This window comes from Triturus cristatus, chromosome 6 (assembly GCF_964204655.1).
Source record: "Triturus cristatus chromosome 6, aTriCri1.1, whole genome shotgun sequence".
In the NCBI taxonomy this organism is placed as follows: Eukaryota; Metazoa; Chordata; class Amphibia; order Caudata; family Salamandridae; genus Triturus; species Triturus cristatus.
Window position 1 is genome coordinate 576,542,827 of NC_140589.1, and position 20,871 is coordinate 576,563,697.

At 47.4% G+C, this 20,871-nt stretch overlaps 1 protein-coding gene across 4 annotated transcripts in view; it reads right to left on the bottom strand.

Moving 5' to 3' along the window:
• IBTK (inhibitor of Bruton tyrosine kinase) overlaps positions 1 to 20,871 on the bottom strand; it is a 700,505-nt gene that overhangs the window by 31,768 nt on the left and 647,866 nt on the right. For all 4 annotated transcript variants that reach the window (XM_085611015.1, XM_085611017.1, XM_085611016.1 and 1 more), the window contains 2 exons: positions 1,426 to 1,497; positions 1,194 to 1,326 (listed from right to left, as the gene is read on the bottom strand). In XM_085611015.1, the coding sequence (XP_085467141.1) occupies positions 1,194 to 1,326; positions 1,426 to 1,497 (205 nt within the window). The remainder of the gene's footprint in view (positions 1 to 1,193; positions 1,327 to 1,425; positions 1,498 to 20,871) is intronic.

Consider the following 20,871-nt stretch of genomic DNA (forward strand, 5'->3'; position numbering starts at 1 on the left):
ATTAGGTCCCAATAAGATTCTAAGGATGGTTCATCTTTGGGTTATTCACGTTCAAGGATTATTTTTGTGAGAGATTGTTTAATGTACCCTGGAAGGCTTTAGTGAGCTTTGACAAGATAAAGGCTGGAACATGCAAGACTGTAGAGGGAACGTGGGAACTCCTTCCTGCCATGGAATGCTTGCTTGGAAGCTGGCCAGTCCTTGTAAGATTCTTCTGGCGCAGGGGGGCAAGTTTCTCAAACCTTCTAGTGTGTTTTTGAGATTATAAAACTGAGGGTAGTTGACTTAGAAACCGGGATTGTGGAATCCGAATGGGGACGGATGGGTCTACTTCAGTACAACGGAACCCTGGTTAATGAGGCTCTTATCCACGGCTGTTTAATCCACCGGTCAGGAGTGGGCTAAGATGCAAAGTTTGCACCAGGTGAAGTGTTGAGTTTTAATTATTGCCATTGTGATGTGTGGCCAGTGGCTTTGATCATTTGAGGTGTTTTCTTTGTGATGTGTGAATGAGTGAGGTGCACATCCAAAGTAATTCTTTGATGTATCTAGTGTGTATATATCTTTCTGATCTCTTGCAGGACGTCCAGCATATTATATTTGCTTGAGTCTTATCTCATATTATTTGCTGCTTGTTTATTTATTAGTATTATTCATGCATTTAACTGTTGCATTTACCAAGTGTGTTATTATTGCTTGCATTTAAACATATATATATCTATGTGTATTTTAATATTATTATGCATTTGGCCTCTGGGAAAGCCTTTCTGTTGGAGAGCATTGTGTAAAATAAAACCCCAAGCCTTATTCTAAAAAGAGTCTCTTTGCATTTTGTAAAATAAAACCCTTTTCTAAAGGTGTTAGTTGTGTTTCATGTCTTCTGCCTCGCCGAGTGTTGAGCCACCGTGTGGGAGATTCTGTATTATCTGGAAGGCGAAGCAAGACAGTATAATCACAAAGTTGTTTTGTAAGTTCAATAGCTTTGTAGAATTCGTTTAATTTTGTTAAAATGGAAATCTAGGTTGCCAAAATTGCATTTCGATGTTGCTTTATAATTTTTTAACCTAACATATATTTCAATAAAACAATTGCAAAGTAGCATTAGCGTCTTAAATAACATTTTAATTATACCACAGCTAATGCAGGCAAACTGTTGGTCACTTTTCATTTTAACGATCTATTGATTATTTTACCTGAATCAAAGCTAGAGGCTTCTCTCTGCTTCTGATGAGTGCTGCTTCTTGCTGTATCTCCTCTTCTACAATAGCTGCAAAAGTAACTGGCGCTGTTGGTGGAGGACTAGCCACTGAGGTCAAAAGCCAAGGACTACAAAACAAAATGACATACTGTAAGATTTTAAGGGAATTACGATTTTAACTATTTTTGTGAAAAACCTGCATTGAACTAAAGGTAAAAGTGCCTTACTTGGGAACATCTGGCTGTGGGACATCTGAGTTATGGAGTCCATGTGAATCTGGATTGATGTTCATTGGGGATCTGAAAAGAAAAAATTGGTGAATACAGATCAATAAAAATGCAGAGCTTCCAAATTATCAGTATTATATATGCTTCCCATCTTACGACAGGAACACACAACCAGAATAGAAAAACATACACATTTTGAGATGTACACTGCAGCATTTTCATCAGCTCAGCTGAACAGCAGCTGTGGTAGAGCATTTTTTATAATTTCACATTTGTGGCAGCATATGATTATAAAATCAACTGATGGGATAAAGAAAGAAAAGTTAATTTAAAAAAGGTACTTCTTTAAGACTGCCTATATGCTTCAAAATTAAAAAATGGTAGAGAAGGGAATTAGTAGCTAATTCCTATTACAGCTATCATCTCGTCCATCCATAGACACGGATCAATCCAAATTATCTTTCACTACTTTCGATTCTGCTTCAGTGGAGTAGATTAATAAATTACCTTAAGAAATCTGAGCTTCTAATTTGCCAGTAGAACCTGCTTTCTCTCTCTGGCCACACACTTGAAAATAACGATTAACTCCTTGATACATGAGAGTATACTGAGTCCTAAATCAATTCTACTACTAAAGAAACCAACATGACACCAATTTCTGAATTATATCAAACCAACCATATACCAGCAAAATTCTGGAAAAGATCTCATCAGACCAACTACAAAAATATGTATAACAAAGCCAGCTGGTACACACCTTTCAATCAGGGTTCAGATAAACACAAGGAAAGTCCCATGCATGGTGACTGACTACTAACTACCCTGAGTGCCCTAACTGCAGTGATGTCTGGATTCTTGGCGCTGATTTTTGTTTCCATGGGCGAACAGGGATCATGTGTGTGGGCCATGACATAGGCCTGTCTCACAGACTGCGGTACTGTTGGACTACAAGGGGCTCCCAAAACACTACCCTCATAGTTGCAAAAGACTCCTGTCTTTGCCGGAAGTTAAACAGCATAAAAAAGTGGTGAGAGCATACCGTGTAATGATTAATAAAAGTGATTTATTTTACGTGGGTCACTGGAGTGAGGGCTCAAGGCTCACTCTTGTAAAGTTCTGCTGCTGTGAGCTTAACTCATCCTTTGCCTACAACAAGTTGGTATGTAGTGCTGTGCAATAAGTCTGAGCTGTATGCATTTGCTGGGTGTATGTGTGAATGTGAATGGTACAATTCATAGAAAACTCTGGGTTCCATTTGGGAGGCCCAAGGCTGACTGGGGGAGCATGAGGCGGTAGAGGAATCCCCCCAAGGAGATTTGTGGATTGTTGCATTCCTGTGAGCTGGCTGGGGGACACACACTGGAGGAAGAGTAGACAGACTTATCACAAAACTTCAGGGGGTGCTCTTAACCCCTTCAGAGCGGCGCGGATTACCGCGCCGTGCTGAAGGTTCCGTGCGCGGGCGGGGCCGTGACGGAGCGGTTCCGTCATGCGCACAGCGCAACAGACGCGCATGACGGAACCGCTCCGTCACTCGCATCGAAGGGGTTAAGAGAGGTCACTGGAAAGGTGCCTCGGTACATCTCAGCAAGGTGCTGGCGTTGATAAGAGAATCATAAAGAGTAGGGCAGGTGCCCTGGGCTAACCCTTTTGATACACATATAGCTGTGGCTGACATTCAGATGTGACCCCCTAGGTGTGATTCTCTAGTCACTCCCACGGCCTGTGTTCTAGGGCTATAAGATTTGGAGTTGTTCATGCTGTGACAGACTGCTTTTTGGAGGAAAGGCAGAGGAAAGGGCACTTCAAGAGGAAGAAGACCCCCTAAACAAACTTCAAAGACTCAGACCCTAAGTCACATTTGGAGATTGACTATCAGAAGGGGAGCTCAAGGCTCCCAAAATTGTAAACTGCCAAGCAGCCAGTCGGACTTTGCAAGGATGAGAAGCTCTAAAACACTTCTACCTTTGACTGGTACTGGGAGTTTAGGCCTGCCAGCCTCCCAGCTCAGTGAAGGGACATTATCCATGGAAAATCCAAGACCACCTGCCCCTGGGACCTGGACCGTCACTTCCAAGGCCAGTGTGACCTGTGAGGAAGAGGAGATCGCAGGAGGTAGAGAGGTCTAGCAGGAGATCCTGGCGAGTGGATCCCTGTAGAGAGGTATGAGGAGAGGACTGCTGTGCAGATCAGGCTGTCGCCTGCATGCTGTGGGAAAGTCGGAACCCTGTATTCCAGAGGTGGCCACTATGAAGTTAATCATGCCGATTGGGCCGCCATCCGTGTGCGGCGTGTAAGTCGGCAACCCGTATGCCAGAGGATGCTGCTGTGAAGCTAGCCGTGCTGATTGGGCGGCTGGAGGTTCTGCGACCCCGTATGCCTGAAGAGAAACTTGCTGCCATATCAATCCGCTGCTGCCCCAGTGAAGAGCAGGAGTTGTGACCCTGCAACCATGAGGGGGTCACCAAAAAGGACAAGGATCATAGCCCGGTTGATGCCATTGTAGCGAGAAGAGGCCATTGTGGTGATCCTTTGGCTCGAGCCATGACTGAGGATCAAAACCTAAAGGCATCAAATTCCTCTTGTACCCACCATTGCCAAGGATCCTCAGCCGCTGCCCCTGCAGAGTGCAAGTGGTACTCACTGAAAGCAGCCACATCAGCCTCTGCACCAGTGAGTGAGACGCTCTTAGAGACTTTGGTCATACAATCTCTCCTGGTGTGGTAAGACTGATCAAAGGGCTCGAAGGCCCCGGGCAAACTTGTTTGCCACATAGCACTTCAATGCTGGTACACTTTTGACTTCTCTCAATCAGTCACAGTGTTACTCCTGAGACACAGACTACCAGAACATAGAACACAGTAAACAGCCCATTAAGAAATAGATTCTTTAACAATAGTTTCATGAACGCAATTTTGTACAAATGCCAAAACAAAATGTTTAGATTTCCTCTGAGCGCCTGCCTCTCATAAAGAGAATTGAAAAGATATCCCGACATCTAATGTCTAAAAGACTTCCTGCCCCCACTCACCACATTTCTGGACCTCCAAAAACCGTTGTAGGCAATGGAAAAGAGTAATGCATCAGTGACTAACTGAAGTGAAAAATGGGAGTAGAGTTAGGAATGCAATTAGAATTAGACTACTTTGCCACCATGAAGTACAGTGTAAAAAAGGTTGGCAGCAGAAAGAGCAATCTTACCATGGTTTCTCTTGACAGATTTAATAGGCATCAGAAACATTTCTTCACTGACATTTATAAATGGTTCAATAGGGAGGTTTGGTAAAACTCAATCATGCAATTAAAATTTCAGGAATAATTCATAGTCAGGTAATTCATTTTCTAGGCAACTCCAAGACACTAATCGTTGACTGACAGGGAGAGAGGGGGTCTGTCACTGTCATTCTAGAATTTTGGTTGTTGGAATGTCGATTCAACCTATTTATCATCCTTTATTCTGGAACTCTGTTAGTTTGCATAATATGCTTTCTGATTGTGACTGGAATTTGTTTAAGCAAATTATACAACCTCCTCTTTCCAAGAGACACACCGCTGCAAACCAATATTTGTCGAGGGTTCTTAAGCATTTTCATTTCAGGCAGAAGAAGGGAGAATGTAGTGCCCAAAGAATTGCCTCAAAGACTGGGTGCCACTAAGAGTTCCTCTTTCTTCCAATGTCAGAGTGGTTGCTGTGGGGAGTGGGGGGGGGGGGATGGAGTGAACAAGGGGTAAGGTCTTAGAATAATACATATCTATCTACTTTCACTTCCAAGTCCTCATTTATAACATCTGATCATTGTTCTTGATTTAAAAGAGAAAATCCAAACTGTACCACATACTGATTGAAGATTTGACCTCTCAGATGAGCTCTATCTCCCCAACAGACTGTTTGGGAGTGTAATACAGTAGGATTGGGGTGCATACACGGTAACACCAGTTAGAGGAACTAATAAAATGGCAAATAGATAGACCCACCTCTGAAACATTATGTCCTATGTATACCTAAAGGTTGAGGAATGTTTGATAGATCAACTCTACTTTAGAACAACATAAAGCTCAATCAACTACTATGTGATAAATATGAAATTCCAATATCTGCACATATGATTTATCATGTATGACAGAGTTGAGAGTAAGAATGATACCCTTTTGGCTTGGCTTACTGGTCATTAACTTGATGTAGCTACCAAAATCAAACTCACAAGCTGTTGTGCCGAGCAATAATTTAGGAACAGTGCTGGAATTCTGTGAGAATAAATTCACTCTTACCACATTTTTAAAATAGATCCTGGATCTTAGAAATTTTTCTAAACTCACTGACTGCTTGGAGGGATGTCAGGAATAAACTCTGTTTAGGTTTACATACGTCAAAACCAAACAGGCCAGGCTTTATTCCTTACTATTGCTGGTTTGAAGAGGTAAGGTGGAAAGCAAAGATCTTTTTGAATAAATTATTATGCTTATGAAAAACATGTTAAACTATTACGTGACTGAACAGATGGCAAAAGGAATACAGAAAGCTGAACTAATTCAAAATAAATCATAAACAAAGAGGAAGAGGAAGTCAATAGAGTTGCTGGATTCAATGGAAGTTTGGAAAATGATGGTGTGAGAAGGTAGACATTTTGATTCCAGCCTACACCTCTGCCGAGGATTTACTCTGATGAGCATGTTATGAGAATTTGTAAAGTGCACCATTGCTGCTTTTTGGAAAAGGAATGATGACCCTCTAAACAATAGGCAGTAATGAAATTCCTGTGGATAGCTAGGTGCAGAGGTTCCTGTTGCAGTAAGATAACTGAGAGAAATAATCGTGATTGAATTATGTGACTATTTTTAACCAGTGTTTCCCAAACTGTGGGTCGAGACCCACTTGTCAGTCACAACCCGATTTTGGTGAGTTTCGAAAGTCTGAGCTATAAATAGAGAAGCCTTTAAATTCAGTATTCAACTTGCCACTTTTGTGGTGATTCAAAGATAGAGGTCAAATGTCAGTCTATGTCTTCTTTTAACATGGGGTTTTTTTTTTACTTTCGTTTTTAAGGGGAATTAAGCCTAGCTCTCCGCAACGCAGGATCAAATATATCTGAACCACCGCCTTGCCTGCCACACACCCACCAGACAACTCCGCTCTGCCCAACTCGCCCAGGCCGCCGTCCTACTGATCTACAAGACCAGAACTGGAGGAAGATCCTTCTCCTACCGCGCCGCCAAGACCTGGAACACCCTGCCCCTCCACCTCAGGCAATCCGCGTCGTTGACACAGTTCAGGAAGGACCTCAAGCCCTGGCTTTACGACTGAACCTCCACACCCAGACGGATCAGCATTCCCCCCCCCCCCCCCCCCCTTTTTGTCATTCGCAAGTGTGATGGAAATAGACATTTTAATAGGATGAAATCAAATCAAAACACTTCACTTGGGAATGTACAAAAGATAAATATTCACCAAATTCCACACATTATCATTAGTGTGCTAGTTAGTATTAGCCCTAAAACTGTATGTATGTGCAAAGCTAGTGGCCATTTCAATGGAAGATATACTGTCTGTAAATGACAATGTGCTACCACATGATGCTTTATTACATTGAAAAACGGCCCCACCTCATGCCCATTATTGATAGGTGGGTCGCTAACGTTGGTCGTTCTAAAAAGAGGGTACCGGTTGTAAAAGATTTGGGAAGCACTGTCTTTAACTACTGATGCATTTTACAAGTGGTGTGATGACTTGTTATGGCTCTCGGTAAGGAAATAAAGATTTATGGACAAACAGACTTGTCAACGTGTCTTCTAAGATGCTGAGATATTGCATACCAATGTAATTTGACAGCAATGGTCTGGCTATGAACCTGGAAGAACAGGTTACTTACCTTTGGTAACACTCTTTCTAGTGGATACTCTTACTAAATGCAGACTCCTCACTTTGTGAATATCCTCACGTGCCAGACTGGATTGGTAAAATTTAGAGCAGTGATCCTGCACACCAGGAGGTGGGGCCAATTGATTTTGTATCAACGGCATTCCGATCCCGAAAAAATGACCGGAGCCACATGTAAGTGCCACGCGTGCACATTGATGTCAGTTTTGTTCGTGAGCAGTTCAGCGTCCAGAAAATGGATCAATGTGAGCAGATTCCTAGATCTGGATAATTTTAGACAGAAGAGCCTATACTACAGAATGGGGAGGTGGAAGGGCGGTGAGAAATCTGCAGTTAGATAAGATATCCAACATAAAGGGCATTACAGAAGGTAAGTAACTTTTTCTTCTGAGGGACAGTTCGAACACCAGATTCCTCACCTTTCAACAGATACCAAAGCAGTACCTCCAAAGGTGGGTGCTCTGTGGGATGGCTCAGACTGAAAAGTTCAGCAGGACTGATTGGGCAAAATGCCAATTTCGACTAACATGATGACTGTTGCGGTAGTAGTGCTTTATGAAGGTATGCACTGATGAACACAACTGCCTGAGAAATATTCAGGACATGTACTTCCCTTGTCAATACAGTGGCAGCAGCTTTGGTTTTGGTGGACTGAGCGTGTAGGTCTTCAAAAAGCTGCTTCTTAGCCAATGTGTGCCAGATCTTAATGCAGAGGAGCATCCATTGAATGATGACCCATGTCTTTGCCCCAGAGAAACCCACAAACAATTGATCGCCCACTAGATGTTCCTTGGTACGATCAATGTAAAAATCGAGTGCTGTCTTGGGATCCAGACGATGAAGCCTTTCTTCCTTTTTTGAAGCTAAGGGTTGCTGACTGAGTTTGGGGCGCAGTGTGCTGGGGTCTCTTTCTACCAATCACTGGAGGAACTTGCATTTCCCATCCACCACTGGCCCAAAAGGAGGAGCCTGACACTCCTGCCACTTCACATTTCGACCGACGTGATGCAAAGAGATTTGAGGACATCAGCGGTGCGGGACGCAGTGTGCTGGGGTCTCTTGCTCCCATTCACTGGAGGGACTTGCTTTTCACATCCTCCACTGGCCTGAGAGGAGAGACCGGACTTCTGCCGCCTCACGTTGCCGCTACCATGTTATAAAATGCTTTGAGGTCTCCTGCCGCACGGTACGCAGTGTGCTGGGGACTCTTGTCTCCATTCACTGAAGGGACTCCATTTCCCATCCTCCGCTGACTCGAGATGAGGTGCCAGACTTCTACTGCCTCCAATTGCTTCTGACACCCTGAAAAGTGCTTTGAGGGCTCCCATGACATGGAATGCAGTTTGCTGGGGTATCTTGCAGCCGTTCACTGAAGGGACTCCATATCCCATCCTCCACTGGCCCGCGAGGAGGGGCCTGGCTCCTGCCGCCTCCAGTTGCCTCTGACATGCTATAAAGCGCTTGGAGGACTTTCGCGGCATGGGAAGCCCCTGGGCAAAGTCTAGGCCAAGGATGGGCCTGTCACAGCCCAGAGGAGGTTGGGCTGGGCCACCCCTCTAACGCCTCTTACACCCTAAGGTACTGTTGTTTGCGGTCTAGTTTACCCTGTATGTACCATCATCCGTTAACTCACACTTCAGTTGACTGAGAGGAACTTGTTGCTACTTCACTGTCCGTATTTACAGCTCATTATATGTGATTGTCAAGTTTAGTTTGTATTTTGCTCTGAGGCTTGCGGGTGCTTGACCATGGGGAAAAGAAAGGCCTTGAAGGGAGGGTCAGGGGAAGCGAAACTTTAAAAAAAATCTGCTGAGGATAACTGTGTTTTAGACAGAATAGACAATTTACTGTCCGAGTGTGAGCAGATCTTAGCTCCTGCCAGACCATTCCTCACTCTAGCCCCCTTAGCCTCCCCCCTCTAGTAACGTTGTGCAGAACCAGTAGAGAATCCTTGGGGTGTTTACGAGATCTCTGAAGCAGGGCCAAGAACCTATCACTGCTGCTCAAGTTGCTTCATGTACACAATTCCCTCCCGCCATTTCTGTTTCACTGACTCCATTTTCTCCTGATAGTGTCTTCCTTTGCAGCAATCACTTTGCTCCCCTATCCGAGACTCCAATTGAGCAGGTAATTGTTTTTTACTCAGGTAGTAATAAAGATGCATGCCTCTCTGTGGAGCATAATGTGACTGGCATCCACAGTTCGAATGAGGATGTTCTCACTTCCTTTGAACAAGAACTGAACAAGGAGGTGGGAGCACTAAAACCATTGTTTCCTATCTGACAACCACTATGAACCAGTTGCTAGCCTCCAGCAGGGTATATGGAGGAATTTTTGCCCAACTCCTGTCCACATCTCATCCAAGGCCCCCGGTTGACCCATCTCCATCGCAGGTGGCCCCTACAAACATCCAATATAAGATGTTGTTCATCTGTGCGTTGATCAAGATAGCTTTCTAACACCTAAATGGTGCGTGAAGCTGCCCCTCCTCTGGTCTCTCTCAGGTAAACATTAAAGAGGATTGCCCTTGGCTTGGACTTACTACTAAGTTTGATATCCAGAATGTTGGGCACGTCGATACAAAGTTGAGAGAGACTAACTCAGGAGACTAAACCACCAGACATAGGCTCTGCCCCTCTGTCTAGGGATTACAGGAATAAGAAAGCTAAGACAACCAGGCCTATGAATTAGTTCCAGGGACCACGTCATGGTCTTCAAAAAGAGAGTTCCTGTCGGGGAGTGCTAACTACGTCCAGTCACGTTCCATGAGATAAGCATCTTATTGTGCTCATGTTTTAGAGATACCTCTCTAGATGCACTAGGGTGGAGAATCCCAGTTGTGATAAACAGGGAAGTGTTGTTAGAAGATGAGAGGCGGCAGGACACAGTGTAGAAGTGTTAGGTGTGTTGATGATCACACAATCTAAATTAGATTTGGGAGAGGCATTGGGGTTTAGTCACCTGAGTTAGAGTCTCTCTCAACGGTCAAATTCGTCAACTTTGTATTGACTTGCCCGACATCCTGGCAATCAAAATTAGTAGCAAGTCGAAGCCAAGGGTAATTATCCTAAATGCTTACATGAGAGGGACCAGAGGAGGGGTGGCGTCACACACCATTTAGGTGTTAGAAAGATATCTTGATCAGTGCACTGTTAAACAACATCTTATATTAGCAGGCGCTTTTAACACCACATTCTAGCCACTCGATAACTATGATGTTCACCAAACAAAAAGCGAGGACGAGGCCTGCAGCATTACCCTGAGGAAATCCCACCAATCCACAGATGGTCACAGGTCACTCTCCAACTGAAGGCCCTAGCGATCGAGTATGTGCTCAGGGCTGCCAATGCCCACACATTTAACAAATCTCTTCACACCAGTAGAATCAATATTTTAATCGATCTAAGGCTATGGTAGCCTGTCATTGACATGTCCCTTTTAGAGAGGACTGAAAGTTATCATAATCCCCTCTCCCTGCCAATGCAGGCTTTTTACGCGACTATCTCTCCAGTTCCTGGTCTGTCCCTTCCTACTAGGGGACGTTGCACTCACCTCAGACAAGCACCACCTAAAGTAGAGCCAAATGGCAGATCGCCCTCACGGCTGATCTTAATGATGTCATGGCAAGGATAGAGACCGGACATCCTGTCGCCCCTGATAAATTGATTCTTTCTCATGCAGCTTTCTTCGATCATATATTAGGGCACCTCACTGTCTCAGTCATCACCAAAAAGCACCGCATTAACAAGACTTGCTTGTGGTTTAAGAAGGAATGATGCAAGCTCCAATGCTCATTAAGTAGAGCAGTTAAAACTAGAGATATGCCTTGTATCTCCAGGGCCAGGAAAGCATGTAAAATGCTATTAGTCTAGCTGAAAAGAACTGGGATGAATAGAGGTGGAGCGCTCTCAACGATGCCTGTGTAGACAGAGACTTTACCTTATTTGGCAGCTAGACTCCAATGATGGTGTCTTGGCTGCATCGGAACCTGTAAACAATGTTGCTCCCTCTGCTTGGGCTGATTATTTCAGCAATTTATACTCAGATGTTCCCCTAAGCATCCCCAACGATACCCCTCTCGCTCTATCCTGCCCTTTCCCTTCCACTCCCTTGTTTGACATCTCAGATGTGGTTCAATCTCTGTCAGCTGTTGCAAGGCTAAAGGCTGCAGGCCCGGATGGCGTTCCAGCTGACGCTTTTCTTTCTGACTTGTAGGTTTGGACTCATTACATTCCAACCATTGCCAAAGCTATTTCTGCAGGGGCTCCCATTCCGGAGTCATGGGAAAGGGCCATTGTAAGGCCTACCCATAAAAAGGGTGACAGGTCCCAACCAAACAACTATGGACATATCAGTTTAATTGACTGTATTGTCATCTGTCGTTGCATGCTTGCCAACATTCAGGACTGGAGGCTCTCACTGACATAAAAATGCCATGGAGCATTTGGTCACTGGTGATGCGTTTCCACAAGGATAATTTCACACTCATCAGGTGGGGGAAATAGGATGAGTTGATCGACAGGATCCCTGTCCTTAGAGGCGTATGCCAGGGCTGTGTATTGTCTCCTACACTTTTTTACTTGTACATTGATGATATTGTTTCCTTTTTTATCTCAGGTTGAAGCAGATGCTCCATCACTGCCCCGAATTAAAAAACCCTGATTCTTCTAATTGCCGACAACATGCCAATATTGTCAATATGTCTCTAAGAAGTCGAGCAGGCTTCAGAAACTCTTTTTTTTCATATTTATATAGCGCGAACTCGACCCGAAGGTATTGGAGCGCTTTACATGAGCACTGTATTTACATTACACATTCAGGTATGGGGAGATCAAGTGATTTGCCCAGAATCACAGGATGTGGACGCGACCTCGAGGCTCGAACTCTGGTTTCCAGGACCAAAGTCGGCAGTTTGGCCGACGGACAACATCCTCTCCTCTCGTGTCGGTTTGATGAGTTCTGTCTCACTCGGGATCTAGAGATGAATACCACGAAAGTAATGTTAAATCCCCACAAATCTTTTAAGAAATGTATAGCTCTGGAGTGGGAGTAGGGAGGATGCCTCGAGAGGGTGGACTCTTATTTACTTTGGTGTCATGTTCAGTGGATGCATATCTTGGAAACCACATGTAAGTAAAGCAGTCTTAAAGCTTAAGCTACTAACAGGGGCAATACTCAAAGAATATTGTGCCTCCCATTTCAAACCCATTCCACCTGCGCTCCGCATTTACAAGGCCAAGGCTTTGGGTTCAGTCCTCTACGGGGCAGAGCTCTGGGGCTTCTCTAACATCGAGTCACTAACTAATGTGGAAAATAAATTCCTCCATAACCATGCTATTCTCCCCCAGAACCCCTTTGCCCCCTCTCTTTATGGACATGGGGAGTAAGAAATCTTGCCAGTAAAGCTAGACTACAACCCCTGTTGTATTATTGTATTATAGCCATTTGTGGACTACCCCAGAACTTGCCCAGTATGCCACAGTCCTCCATGATGTAATGGAAACCAACCAATTCCCCAAAGTTTCCTGGCTCACAAATATCAAAGAGATGCTTTACACCCTTGGGCTGTGCGATCTTTGGATCACCCTGCTACGACCCGCTTCCTGGCTAGCAAGTCACTGAAGCTGTTCTACAGGGAAGCGACAGCGGCCAATGACTCTAGGAAGGCTGCTAACTTCAAATCTTGATTTTATGCCTCTGAGTGGGTAAGAGTCCTATGGGTATCAGGTGACTGTCTACACAGGCCAGAAGTTTTACTTTCAGTTGAGAGTGGGCACTCTCCCGCTGAGAGCTTTTACCTCCTAAGTGGTCGACTTGGGCCTCTGATGTATGTCCTGCTTGCACTTCTTCAGCGGAGAGTGTTCTGCATGTTCTTTTTGCTTGCCCAGCTTATGCCCGTCTTCGCAGAACTTGTCGGTCTCCTATTTGCAGACACTTAGGCGAGCATAGTCACTCTGGTTCTCTTCGCATCCTGAGATCGGACTGCAGTCTAACTTTTGGTATCCCAGTAGCCAAGTTTTTGGGCGCTATGTGGACACTTCGCAGAAAGGCTTTCCCCATTCTTAATGTCATGATGACTATTGTGTCTCATTTTCGTATTCTTAACTTGTATGTCACCAACACTAATCAGTCCCCGTGTACCATTTTTGTATTCTGTATACACTCGTTGACATTTTAACTTTTTACCCTATTAATTTTGGCTTATCTTTTCATGAATTGTGAATTTCTTTTGCTGAAATGTATTGTTTTATCTATTTATTAATTGTTGTATATGTATTTGTACTTTTTTGGCCCTGGAGGCCGAAATATAGTTATTTGACTGACTTTATCCACCTTAGCGTTTAAAGATACCGCCAGGTGGTGAGCAACCAAGGAAATCCCCTGATGAGCCAGTCAGCTACGAAGGCACTGAGTCTCCTGGCACAGGACGCTGGAACCCACCCTTTCCTGCTTGTTGCAGTACCAAAGGGCTGTGCTATTGCCCATGAGAACCTGCACTAGCCTCCCTTTGATGGTGAGCAGGAAGGCCTTCAACGCGAAGCAAGTCACCCGCAACACCAATAAGCTGATGTGGATGCAGGTTAGAATTCACTGATCTCCTCTTCTCCAAGATAACCTGCCCAACCCAATAGCTACCATTAACTCTGTGCCGGCCAGAGAGGGGGCCTGTCACTGATCTAACTGCGGTCGAGCAGCCACCACTGCAGATCTTTTGCAGTCTCCTCTGATACCTGAATGGTATCTGACAGGTTCCACTGGTGTGGAGTCCACACAGAATGAAGGTCCCACTGCAAATTTCCCATGTGCCACCTGGCATAGTCAGCGAGCAAGATGCAGAAGGTCAGTAGGCCAAGAAGCCTCAGAACCATCCTCACGGAGACCCAGGTTAGAGGTTGAAACATTGGGAACACACGAAGAATGTCCTGTACTCGCCATTCCAGAGAAAAAGGATTGAAAATGCAATGTATCCAGGAATGGCTCCTTCCTTCTTCAGCACAAGGAAGTAGCGGGAATAACACCCAGTCTCCACTTCGAGCCAGTAAAGTTTCTATGGCTTCTTTGGTCAAAAGAGCCTAAACTTCCTGGCCTAAGATAGATAGGTGGTCCTCCGACCGGTGTTCTGCTGTAGGAGGCAGGTGTGGTGGGTCAAAAAGGAATGGTAGTGCGTGGTGCCATTGGACAAACTGCGTGATCCATTTGTCGGACGTGATGTTTTGCCACCGCCGGGGGAAGAGGCTGATCCTGCTTCCCGCTGAATAGCTTTGTGCCGTTAAGGGCGCACTAAAGAGCCTTTGTGGTTGTTGCCAGAGGGGCAGAAGACTGGGAGAAATGCTGTCCCTGATGGCTAGGCTGTTGTCTGCCAGACCCACAGCCCGACTTCGAAAGAGCTAGGGAGCCTGTGGTGAGGTTTGGCATTGATGATATGACAGGCTCCTGACATAGTATCTAAAAGGACAAAATTGTTGAGGGGATTGTTGGACTGGAGCTATATCCATTGGATTATCCCAGTGTCAGGTGATGTATCCATTCACTGTTTTTCTGTAATCACACATACCAGATGACTGCATTATAAGGAGGGGCAAAGTCTTCCTTGTCCTCTGCTGTGAAGTGAAATTGTATCGGAGTCCAATAGTTCAACATAAACTGTGGCACGTCACGATCTGGAAGTCACCTTTATCAAGCTGAAGCCAGCTCAGAGTCAGACAGAACAAGGAGTTGGGCATTCTCCTCCAGGGTCGGTGCCAGCATTGATAAACAAGGGGCTTGCACAGATTTCGGCAGAGCCTGAGGTGAGTTTGAGGAGTCCAGATGGCTCGAAGGGCAAACCTGCCAGCAGTAATCTGACTGAAGATCCCTACGTATCCCTGGGGCCCAAAGGCAAACCAGCAGGAACTGGAAGGAAGCATGCCAAGATGCGCAGCATAGCCTCACAAAAGGCTTTGACTTGCAAGGTCACTGATGAGTCAATAAGCTCAGGAAGAATATGGACCAGAGAAGGAATCAGCACTTCAGTGGTACAGGTTCCAAGACCAAGAGACATAGTGGCCCTTAGCCTTGTCTGAAGAGTGGCGGAAAAAGGGTTGAGTCACTGCTGGACTGCTTGTGTTTCTTCTTTGTCTTAACTGAAGACTTCAGCTATGCGTAATATTGGCCTCAGTAATGACTTCAGCAGTGAGAGTGATATCGGAAGTGGGTCCTCAGCCTCAATTTTGACTTGGAGCAGGACCAGCACAGTCTTCTAGTACTTTGCCACATAGAGCTGGACCTCAGAATCTCGGATGGCTTTTGGGTTCATCTGAGCACAGTATTCACAGAGTTGAGCAACGAACTGAATCACTAAAAACACACGTTGTCACAGACATGTGTTTGTGACAGCCCCTACGAGGTTTAAGCCCGGTAGTCTTAAGGGTGAAATCCTTTTAACACTAGAAAAATTTGAATGAAAACATTCTCCTCCAATGTGAAGAAAAAGAAGAAGTGGAGCTTTCGATACGCTTCTGTAGGCATGGAAAGAAAGAAATGTAAGAACTCATGGGGGTTGACGCACACCCACACATGTTACTTGACAAACCAAATCTTCTGCCCATCCTAGAGTTATCTGTGTCAAATGGATAACTCTGTTGTTCTCAACTACCTTATTTATAATAGGAACAGGAGAGAATGCAGAGAGCTGGTGACCAGCATGGAAAGAAGCTGATTGTCTGAAAGAGTCCCAATTGTGAGAAGTAAAGCAGTAATTTGATCAACTTTTCGGAGCCCTTAGTGGGATTAAATCTCAGGTCATTCAGGTTACCTTAATCCAGATTGTCTACCTGAACCACAGCAATGGATAAAGAGAAGAACCTGCAGGACAAAAGGGGCAAAACCGCCCTACCTGCAGACCTGAGAAATGATACAATAGGGAAGGTGTGCACAGGTAAGACGTGCATGTAGCCGCCTGGCAGATGTCTAATGCTAGAACACACCTAGCCAAAACTGCAGAGGCGACTTTGTTTCTAGTGCATTAGCTCGAAGACCCTCACACTTCTCCTCCTTAGCAAAGATATAGAATAACATGATATAAAGTACAATCCACTGCAACAAGTCTGTTTTTTAAACAGCCTTCCGCAATCTGCATCAGCGTATACAATGAGAAGGCAGTCAACCTAGTATTCCTCCCTATCAACGTAGAAACTAAGGGACCTCTTTGGATCCTGCCAGTGTAGTTTCCTCCTCCTAAGAGGGATGTGGCAGACAGAAACAAAAGGGGAACGTGATGTACTCTCTCACATGGAAAGGATGCCCTAATCCTAACCACCAATTTTTCAGGAACAATGTGCTTTACGGCATTTGAGCACAAAGCCCTTGAAGCTCATTGTCATGGAATGCAGAAGTAACAGCAGTAATAACAATAAAAAAGACTATTTTCCAAATCAATACCCTAAGGGAACAACTGTGAAAGAGGCAGAAAGGTCCCTTCCGGTCTGAGACTACGGAATTAACCAAAGGAGTACCTCAGGGATCCTGTCTCAGTCCCACTTTATTTAACATCTATGTCGCTCCTTAGGCAGGTCTACTCAGGCTAGGTTTCACACCCATTTCCTATGCTGATGATACTCAGCTTATGCTTTCCTTTGACAAACAAGATCCCAACGCCCAGTCCACCCTCTTGAAAGGTATGAAAACTATTGCCAGCTGGATGGGACAAAATTTCCTCCAGCTTAACGGAAATCATGCTGTTTGGTGCCAATTCTTCGAGATAGTCTCCGAGTTGGTGGCCTACAGAATTGGGACCAGCACCGGAACCCAAGACTGTGGTAAACAAGCATTTGCAATGCAATAGGTCTCGCATTTATAAGAGTTTGAGTTATTTATGTTTTGGTTTTAAAACAAATAAAAGGCATTGTCATTTACAATGTCAGTAGCATAAACTCGCATAAAAGCAGTGTGTGGAGTGCAGCAGTGTGCGGCGTGCAGCAGTGTGTGGCGTGCAGCAGTGTGAGGCGTGCAGCAGTGTGCGGCATGCAGCAGTGTGCGGCGTTCAGCAGTGTGCGGCGTGCAGCAGTGTTTCGTGTAGCAGTGTGAGGCATGCAGCACTGTGACATGCAGCGGCGTGCAGCAGTGTGCGGCGTGCAGCAGTGTGCTGCGTGCAGCAGTGTGCGGCGTGCAGCAGTGTTTCGTGTAGCAGTGTGAGGCATGCAGCGCTGTGGCGTGCAGCGGCGTGCAGCAGTGTGCGGCGTGCAGCAGTGTGCTGCGAGCAGCAGTGTGCTGCGTGCAGCAGTGTCGTGCAGCATGCAGCAGTGAGTAAAGCAGCAGTGTGTGGCGTGCAGCAGTGTGCCGGTTGCATCAGTGTGTGCCGTGCAGCAGTGTGTGGCGTGCAGCAATGTTTCGTGCAGCAGTGTGCGGCGTGCAGCAGTGTGTGGCAGTGTGTGGCGTGCAGCAGTGTGAGGTGTGCAGCAGTTTGTGGCATGCAGCGGCATGCAGCAGTGTGTGGCATGCAGCAGTGTGAGGCGTGCAGCAGTGGGAGGCGTGCAGCAGTGGGAGGCGTGCAGCAGTGGGAGGCGTGCAGCAGTGTGAGGCGTGCAGCAGTGTGAGGCGTGCAGCAGTGTGAGGCGTGCAGCAGTGGGAGGCGTGCAGCAGTGTGTGGCGTGCAGCAGTGTGAGGCGTGCAGCAGTGTGAGGCGTGCAGCAGAGACACGTGGAGGGTGGGGAGAGACACGTGGAGGGTGGGGAGAGACACGTGGAGGGTGAGGAGAGACACGTGGAGGGTGAGGAGAGACACGTGTGGAGGGTGAGGAGAGACACGTGTGGAGGGTGAGGAGAGACACCTGTGGAGGGTGAGGAGGAGACACATGAGGGTGAGGAGGAGACACATGTGGAGGGTGAGGAGGAGACACATGTGGAGGGTGAGGCGGAGGGTGAGGAGACATGTGTGGAGGATGAGGAGAGACACGTTTGAAGGAGAGGAGAGACACGTGTGGAGGGTGAGGAGAGACGTGGAGGGTGAGGAGAGACACGTGGAGGGTGAGGAGAGACACGTGTGGAGGGTGAGGAGAGACACGTGTGGAGGGTGAGGAGAGACGTGTGGAGGGTGAGGAGAGACGTGTGGAGGGTGAGGAGAGACATGGAGGGTGAGGAGAGACTTGGAGGGTGAGGAGAGACATGGAGGGTGAGGAGAGACATGGAGGGTGGGGAGAGACTTGGAGGGTGAGGAGAGACATGGAGGGTGAGGAGAGACACGTGGAGTGTGAGGAGAGACACGTGGAGGGTGAGGAGAGACACGTGGAGGGTGAGGAGAGACGTGAAGGGTGAGGAGAGACGTGAAGGGTGAGGAGAGACGTGAAGGGTGAGGAGAGAAGTGAAGGGTGAGGAGAGACGTGGAGGGTGAGGAGAGACGTGGAGGGTGAGGAGAGACACGTGTGGAGGGTGAGGAGAGACACGTGTGGAGGGTGAGGTGGAGGGTGAGGAGAGAGACGTGTGGAGGGTGAGGAGAGACGTGTGGAGGGTGAGGAGAGACACGTGTGGAGGGTGAGGAGAGACACGTGTGGAGGGTGAGCAGAGACACATGTGGAGGGTGAGCAGAGACACGTGTGGAGGGTGAGCAGAGACACGTGTGGCAGGTGAGGAGAGACACGTGTGGAGGGTGAGGAGAGACACGTGTGGAGGGTGAGGAGAGACACGTTTGAAGGAGAGGAGAGACACGTGTGGAGGGTGAGGAGAGACGTGGAGGGTGAGGAGAGACACGTGGAGGGTGAGGAGAGACACGTGTGGAGGGTGAGGAGAGACACGTGTGGAGGGTGAGGAGAGACGTGTGGAGGGTGAGGAGAGACGTGTGGAGGGTGAGGAGAGACATGGAGGGTGAGGAGAGACTTGGAGGGTGAGGAGAGACTTGGAGGGTGAGGAGAGACATGGAGGGTGAGGAGAGACATGGAGGGTGAGGAGAGACTTGGAGGGTGAGGAGAGACATGGAGGGTGAGGAGAGACACGTGGAGTGTGAGGAGAGACACGTGGAGGGTGAGGAGAGACACGTGGAGGGTGAGGAGAGACGTGAAGGGTGAGGAGAGACGTGAAGGGTGAGGAGAGACGTGAAGGGTGAGGAGAGAAGTGAAGGGTGAGGAGAGACGTGGAGGGTGAGGAGAGACGTGGAGGGTGAGGAGAGACATGTGTGGAGGGTGAGGAGAGACACGTGTGGAGGGTGAGGTGGAGGGTGAGGAGAGAGACGTGTGGAGGGTGAGGAGAGACGTGTGGAGGGTGAGGAGAGACGTGTGGAGGGTGAGGAGAGACACGTGTGGAGGGTGAGCAGAGACACATGTGGAGGGTGAGCAGAGACACGTGTGGAGGGTGAGCAGAGACACGTGTGGCAGGTGAGGAGAGACACGTGTGGAGGGTGAGGAGAGACACGTGTGGAGGGTGAGGAGAGACACGTGTGGAGGGTGAGGAGAGACACGTGTGGACGGTGAGGAGAGACGTGTGGAGGGTGAGGAGAGACACGTGGAGGGTGAGGAGAGACACGTGGAGGGTGAGGAGAGACACGTGGAGGGTGAGGAGAGACACGTGGAGGGTGAGGAGAGACACGTGGAGGGTGAGGAGAGACACGTGGAGGGTGAGGGGAGACACGTGTGGAGGGTGAGGAGAGACACGTGGAGGGTGAGGAGAGACGTGGAGGGTGAGGAGGGTGAGGTTGAGGGTGAGGAGAGACACTTGGAGGGTGAGGTGGAGGGTGAGGAGAAACAGAGTTGGAGGGTGAGGAGAGACGGAGGTGGAGGGTGAGGAGAGACCGAGGTGGAGGGTGAGGAGAGACGGAGGTGGAGGGTGAGGAGAGACCGAGGTGGAGGGTGAGGAGAGACCGAGGTGGAGAGTGAGGAGAGACCGAGGTGGAGGGTAAGGAGAGACCGAGGTGGAGGGTAAGGAGAGACCGAGGTGGAGGGTAAGGAGAGACCGAGGTGGAGGGTAAGGAGAGACCGAGTTGGAAGGGAATCAGAAGTGGAGGAGAGAGAGAGGTGGAGGGTGAGGAGAGACAGTGGTGGAGTGGGGGGGAGGGGAGGATATCACTTTTACTTCCTCTCCTAGTGTAAGGTAACGCCCCCACCCCACAGGCCCTGCCAGGGCCGAGAGCAGATCACTGTTCGCATCAGCCGTCACCCGAGACCGCTCCGTACTGGTTGGTAAATAGAGGTTCACTATCTGTTGATAATGGGATTCACTTGGGGGGCTGACTTACCTCCTCCACCCCCAGGGCCAACACTGAGAAGGCATCAGAGACCTGGTGCTGCCTATGCTGCAGTACTGCGAGAGAGAGGGATGGGGGGGCGGGCAGAGGAAGAGGAGTGGGGTTAGAGAAGGGACAGGTGGGGAGAGAAAGAGGAGAGAAGGGACAGAGACAGAAAAGGAGCAAAAAAAGAATTAGAGAGAGTAAAGAGGAGAGTTGGGGAAAATGAAAACATTACGAGAGAACATGTACCAAAGAGGTGGAGAGAGAAGATGGGAGAGAGTAAGGACGCAGCCAATAAATAGGGCAGAGACAAAAAGAATCAAAACAATACAAAAGTATTTTCCAAACTCGTAAATAACCACGGGCCAAACAACTGATCT